The sequence below is a fragment of the Geospiza fortis genome, unplaced genomic scaffold (genome assembly GCF_000277835.1).
Source record: "Geospiza fortis unplaced genomic scaffold, GeoFor_1.0 scaffold70, whole genome shotgun sequence".
NCBI lineage: Eukaryota > Metazoa > Chordata > Aves > Passeriformes > Thraupidae > Geospiza > Geospiza fortis.
Genome location: NW_005054317.1, coordinates 6,516,810 through 6,523,160, shown reverse-complemented (window position 1 = coordinate 6,523,160; position 6,351 = coordinate 6,516,810). Strand labels below are relative to the sequence as shown.

Sequence of the window (6,351 nt, the reverse complement as noted above, 5' to 3'; positions counted from 1 at the left end):
AGGCAGCCCAGAGCTCAGGGGTGTCAAAATAATGGCTTTCTTGATTTATGTATCTGGTTTCCTAATCAAATCCCATGTAGATAAAGCTTTCACTTTAGATAAAAAAATAAAATTCTGGTCTTTTACCCATAAAAAAAAAAACTTATTGGAGTGATTTTACTGCATTGCTTTGCTTGACATTACAGCATTAGGGTTGGTTTAAATAGCTTGGATTAATCAAGGCAGTTTGATACCTCCCAGCGCAATGAGGAGACTCTGATGTGTTGATTTTCCAGGACCAGAGTAGGGAGTTGCAGCTTGGACCGTGTTCCTACTTCAGGGATAGGGTAGTGGCTGGGCTGCCCAAGGCAGCCATGGGCTGGAAGGCAAACCTTCCTCCAGAGTGCCAAGCTGATGGAAATGTTAATGTTTATTGTGATTTTTAAGTAAATAAAAGCCTTGTTCTGCTCCTGAACTGCCTACAGCTCTGTTGTACAGGCAAGTACATGGCACTGCTGCCAAGAGCCTTGCTGTGCATCCAGGCCCTATATGGTCCTGCATCATAAACAGTGATTTTCCAGCATTTTATTGCTCACGATTGAAAAGTTGGCCCAGATCTCCCTGCAGAAGAGACTGTAGAGTCCTGTACCCATTTGCAGTGCTTCCACTGCCATTAGAAGAGGAATTGCTGGTGCTGTGTGCACTGGTGATAAGGCTCAACATGTTATTTTAGGTACTTAGAAAGAGCTATTCCTATTTCTGATGTGGCTGGAGCCTTCTGGTATGAACGTCTAGCAAGTTTGTGGAATAAGATAAATGAGATTTTTGTATTTCCATCTCTCCTGACAACAGAAAGAAATTTCAATATGGGAACACATTTTTTTAATTATAGGTCTGACAGCTACTTCCATTTCCATCTCCCCCGTCCATAACACGCTCTGGGGAGATGAACCACGTTGCCAGGCACTAGCTCATAGCTCTCCTTATATCTGAAATAACAGTCTGTGCTTCTAGAATTAGGGAGGGTAGCAAGATACCTTGTAGTCTTCCCTTTAGTAAAAATTAGCAGAAGCTTCCAGGAGATAGATAGCGTTATACTTGGTACATTCCTCAACTTTTTTGGCTTCATAGCACACCTCATTAGAAATTCACGAGTTCCTCAGTTAATAACATGTCAGTCTGCAAAAGTGGTCAGGAACCTCATCGCTCCATTCCTGAGATGTCCTTGAACATTTTCCTGGTAACTTTTCTATCCTCATTCAAACGGGATTCTGGTCTCAAAAGCAGAGATAGAAAAGAATGACAATTCCACACTTAATAAGAGGTCACAGATTCCTGTTGAACTCAGGTGAAGGAGCCAAGACAAAAGGCACTCTGGTAGGTCAATGTGCCAGGAACCTGTGTGCAGGAGGCAAAGTGCTGCTGACAGAGGGGCAAACGTCTGTGGGGCAGGGATCCTCAGCCTCACTGCTGGAAACACAACAGTGAGGCACTCCTGAGCTCCAGCTTCCCCCTCCAGCATCCTCTGGTTCATGCAGCTGCTACCGCCTTGAATTTGGAAAAGTAGCCTTGGGCACCCCATCAGCAGCAGGGAGCTTGTGAAGTTGGCACATAGGGATGTCAATTTGCCAGTGACTCAGCATCTTGATTTATCCCACTCATGCAACGCTCCTGCGGGAAAAGCTTATTAATCAGGCTTGTGTGACTGCAGCTCCATGATTTAGGGTCCCCCATGATTAAAGGTTTAGCAGGATTGGAATTATTACATGCTTTGGTGGATTCTGGAAAGAACTGTGAAGGTGGGGAGACATACAATAGTGGCAGCAAGGGGTCTATCACCTTCCAGGACTCTGAGAAGGACAAGCCCACCAGGGTTTGAGCACAGACTAGGGAGTGCTGTGAAATACTCATAGAAGGCTGGAGCACACTGCGCTCAGAGGAAGTGTCCCTCTGTCCATCCCCCAGTCACAGCACAAACCACTGACCTCCTCCCCAGCTGCCAGTGCATCCTCCCAGCTCTAATTTGGGGCTCAGTGTTGATGCTGGCTCTGGCACAACTGTGGTTTCTATGGCAACTCCAGAGGCAGATGCAGGGATGCTTCCAGCTGAGGTACCACCAGCTTAGGTATCCCAAGTTGTTCTTCCCAAATCAAAGGCAAACAGACATACAGTGCATCAGGACAGACCCTGCAGTCACTGTGCCAGGTGGGCACAAGAGGCAATGGAGCAGCAACATGAAAATGCCTTCTGAATGCTCTTTTATGAATAATTTCCAACTTTTCCCATGCTGTGATGCCCCCAGGACATGGCACAGCCTGCTCCAGCAGTGTGTTGGACGCTGCCACTCTCTGATGGGATTCAGTCTCCTGTCTCTACAGCCTTGCAGCCCACCCAAGGCTCAAGCTGGCTGTCTTCTCTGAAAGGTCAGGCATCTGTACTTGATATTTACCCAGACTTGTGAGATCTTTCTAATGTACCAATGAAGGACCAAATCCCTCACCTGCTTTCTGCTTTGGGTGTGGGACTCTGTGTAAAGCCAAGAGCAGCAAGGCTCAGGTGAGCCCATAGCACTGGGTAATTCAAGTGTCACCTCCCTTGATCTCGCAGGGCACCCCTAAACACCACCCACAGACACCACCCGTATGGAGCTTACATTCCCTTCCTGGTTGCCAGTAAGCAAGATTGCAGTGCTCCTGCCTACAGAAGCCGGACACAGTTGGGCTCAGCTCTCTCCCACACCAGCCATGGTTCATCCTTTGAGTTGGGGCTGTGGTGCTGGATAGGGCCCATGAGCCCTGACATTAGGCATCTCTTCTTTCTCCTCAGCATCCTGGCAGCCCTCAACATTCCCTGCCTCTCTCATACCCTGGGTACCTTCAAATAAGTCCCTCCTCTGCTGCTGCCCTCATCTCCCCACAGCCTCTTCACCCACAGGAGGCCAACCAGGAATAAGACTGTGCCAAGGCAGGACAGCCACTGCTTAGCTCCCCCTCTCCAAACAGGGACTGGATCTCTACATCACATTGCTCTGCTCACCCTGGAGGTGGGGAGAACAATAGTTACCCTTGCTCCACCATATGGGGTCACTGAACTCTGTCTTGGGAGGGGTTTTCCTGACAGGCTGCAGCATGTGTCTGCCTGGAGTAGGATAACCAGAGACGACATGACTCCAGTGGGATAAAACTCCACATGTTTCATTTATTTGAGGTGCTACATCACCTCCCAGGCACTGAGCTACAGGGCACCTCTGTGCTACATGAGACATCAACTGGGTCTACGACGACACAGCACTCACTGCTACACACACGGCACAGATACGCCGTGGCACAGATGGGGCCGGACAGGGCAGTGAGGCCAGCGGCAGTCCTGCCACCGCTGCTCCCTCCACGCTGCTGGCGATGGCCATCCCACCAGGCAGGAGTTTGCCCTGGGCTTCATTGCCACAGCGCTGCAGGAGCTGGGAGTTCCCACAACCACAGCTGCTCTGATGCCTGGCATCATGGGACAGAGGCTTCCTGGAGCCAGGTCACCCTGGGTGAACACATGGGTACTCACACACCCTGTCCCCGTCTTCAGGCACTTGGTGCTTGGCCAGGGCTGGTCCCCGGGGTCCCACTCAGGGCACATCACGCAGGCACAGAGCCTCAACAGCGCCACTGGGACCCTGGGCCACACCGCCGATGATGAAGAGCAGGCTGGGTGCTGGGCAGCTGGAGCAGGAGCAGCGGCCAGTGGGCATGGGGGGCAGCGGCTCCCACTTCTTCTGTGAGAGGCTGAACCCTTCCACCGAGTCCAGTGGGCAGGACTGGTTCCCTGTGGAAGACAGAACCACATCAGCCTCTGTGCAACTCCCTGCCCCTCACCCCAGGCTCTGCCTTTCCCCCTCCACATCCCTTTGATGCCTCAACAGGAGCCCTGAGCTGCACAGGCTTTGAGATCCCAGGGGCAATTAGTGGGGGCACAAGAGGATTAGCAGAGTCCCCACAGGGATGGCTGCTGGCACTAATGCCACACCTGCTGGCTCTGCCCCCTCAACCACTCCTCACCCTCCCTCCCTCCCCATGCCAGCAGTCTGCAGGGATAAGGCAGCTCCAGCTGCAGCAGGACTCAGGAGCAATGCCACACTGCAGGGATGCAGCCAGCACCATTCCCTATTCCCACAGTGATCTTGGGGGTCTGGCAGCTCTCACTGCAGGGCTGGCAGTGCTGTCGCTGGCACCAGGCTCCCCAGGCAGCCCTTCCTGCTGTATGCCCTCTGCTGAGTGACAGCTCTAACCTTTCCCCAGCTCTCTTGGGAGAGGGATGCAGCCCTGCAACCCTGCACAGCGGAGCTGAGCCACCACTGGACTGTGTGAGCCCAGAACACGGCACATGAGCAGGGAAAAGCCTGACTGGGGAGTGAAAGGGGCAAGGGACACAGTGGGTCAGCCAGTGGAACAGGGCAGTAGGGTCTCCCCAGCACTTGTGAGAGCATGGAGAGATGTTGCTGCAGACAGTGTTGCAGTAACCCCCTGGCTTTGCACAGTCAACCTCCCCACTGCCATGCAGATCACTGATGTGCCCCAAAGAATGGGGATGGGAACACGGCCACACGCCCATCCCCAGCATTACCGAGGCCACCCACAGCCACCACTCTTCCTCCCAGGCATCCAGCCACGAAGTCAGCTCTCTTCTCTTTCATACGGATGGTGCGGTTTGGCTTTCTCCACACACCTGGGTATGAGAGGGAGTGAGCATTGCCCGCTGGGGTTTCCCCTCTATACACCAAGGCCAGAACACCCACAGGTTAATCACTCCCTGGGACCAGAGAGCACAGGATTCACCATGGGTACAAGGGGCTGATGTTCAGAGCCCATATAATCACGTCCCTCAGGCACAGACACCTCTCACCAACCCAGACAGAATCATCCCAGACCCACAGAAGATGCTCCCACCTCACCCAGAGACATGGAGCTCACCCTGCGCAGGATCAAACATCTCCACGGTGTTGACAAAATGGGGACGGGAATAGAAGTTGTGGGGCCCTGGCTGCTGCAGCCCACCGAGGCTGAAGACTACTCCATCAGCCATTGCACAGGCGGCGAAGGCGCGGCGGCTGGGCACGCTGGGGTAGCGTGTCCAGCTCCTTGTCTCCAGGTCAAAAGCCTCGAAGGCGGTGACAGGCAGCTTGCCTTGCCGGCCTCCTATGCACAGAGGAGATGTAGCTGCCAGTGCCCCAACCTGGCACTATTGGTGTGCTCAGCAAGCAGGATGGGGCCTGCTGGCTGCAGTGCTGGGCACCATGGAGCCACCCATGGGTGCACCAGGTCATTCTCTGACCTGGGAACAGAGGAAGAAGAGGGTAGAGGCACAGGGGATGCTCGGTTTGCCCCAGCAGCACCTACCCAGGATGAAGATCTTGTTTCCCTGCAGGAAGGCAGAGGCCCCATAACACGGTGTGGGCATGGAGGGTAGGGGCTGCCAGTGGTCCTTTGCTGGCTCATAGACACGGACCAGAGCCTGGGGAGAGGTGTCCGCACCCATTCCCCCCAGTGCGTAGACAGCCCCATCTGGAAAAGAGGCAGCAGTGAGGCACGGGGATCTGTGGGCAGCACCGAAGGCTGGGAGTCCCCTCATGCCCTCCAGGGCAGGCAGCAGCAGTACTGCTGAGCCCCACAGCCAGACACTGCTCCAGGGCAGCCATGGGACAGTGAGTACAGCCAGGCCTGAGCCTGGCAATGCCCTGGCTGCACTGGGACCCTCTCACCCCCCTCTCCATCCCATCCATCAGGCACAGACAAGAGCACAGGGCCATTCTCTAATTATTCTCGGCAGTAACATCTCCCTGGAGACACCATGGCAACACAGCCATACTGCCAAATCCTGCTTCCAGTGCGGCCGGCACCCCTGCCCGCTCCCACCACTGTCCTGACATCTCCTCTGTCCTGCCCACCACGCTGCAGCCTGGTCCATGCCACAGCATCCCTGTCCAGGGAGCAGACATGGGCACCACATACAGGGACCAACCCTGGCTCCTGGCATGCTGTGCTGTACCAAGACTCCAAGGATGCTTAGCAAACTTTCGGCAAGAGTCAGAGATGTTCCTATCCCTCACCTCTCTGCACAGCTGAGATGCCCATGGAGGGCTGAGCCAATGCCGCCTTCTTCTCCCATTTGCCCTCATCCACGTGGTAGACCTCAACGGAGGCGAGGGGGCTCTGTGCCGCATCCACACCGCCCACCAACAAGATCTGCTTGCCCAGGGCGAGGACGGCAGCGCCAGCCCGCGGCGTGGGCAATGGTGGGAGCGTGGTCCAGCGCTGTGCTTGGAGGTCGAGCACCTCAGCAGTTCCCAGGGCTCGCCCACCGCCCCCGCAGCCGCCCAGCACGAAG

At 54.7% G+C, this 6,351-nt stretch overlaps 1 protein-coding gene across 1 annotated transcript; it reads right to left on the bottom strand.

Moving 5' to 3' along the window:
• Nucleotides 1-3,157: 3,157 nt before the first annotated feature.
• Nucleotides 3,158-6,350, bottom strand: KLHDC8B (kelch domain containing 8B; the record flags this gene model as incomplete). The annotated part of the gene is made up of 5 exons (XM_031056322.1): nt 3,158-3,792; nt 4,591-4,692; nt 4,938-5,162; nt 5,364-5,528; nt 6,074-6,350. Coding segments are annotated over 5 exons (966 nt in total), but the record flags the coding sequence as incomplete, so codon positions are not given.
• Nucleotide 6,351: the final 1 nt, after the last annotated feature.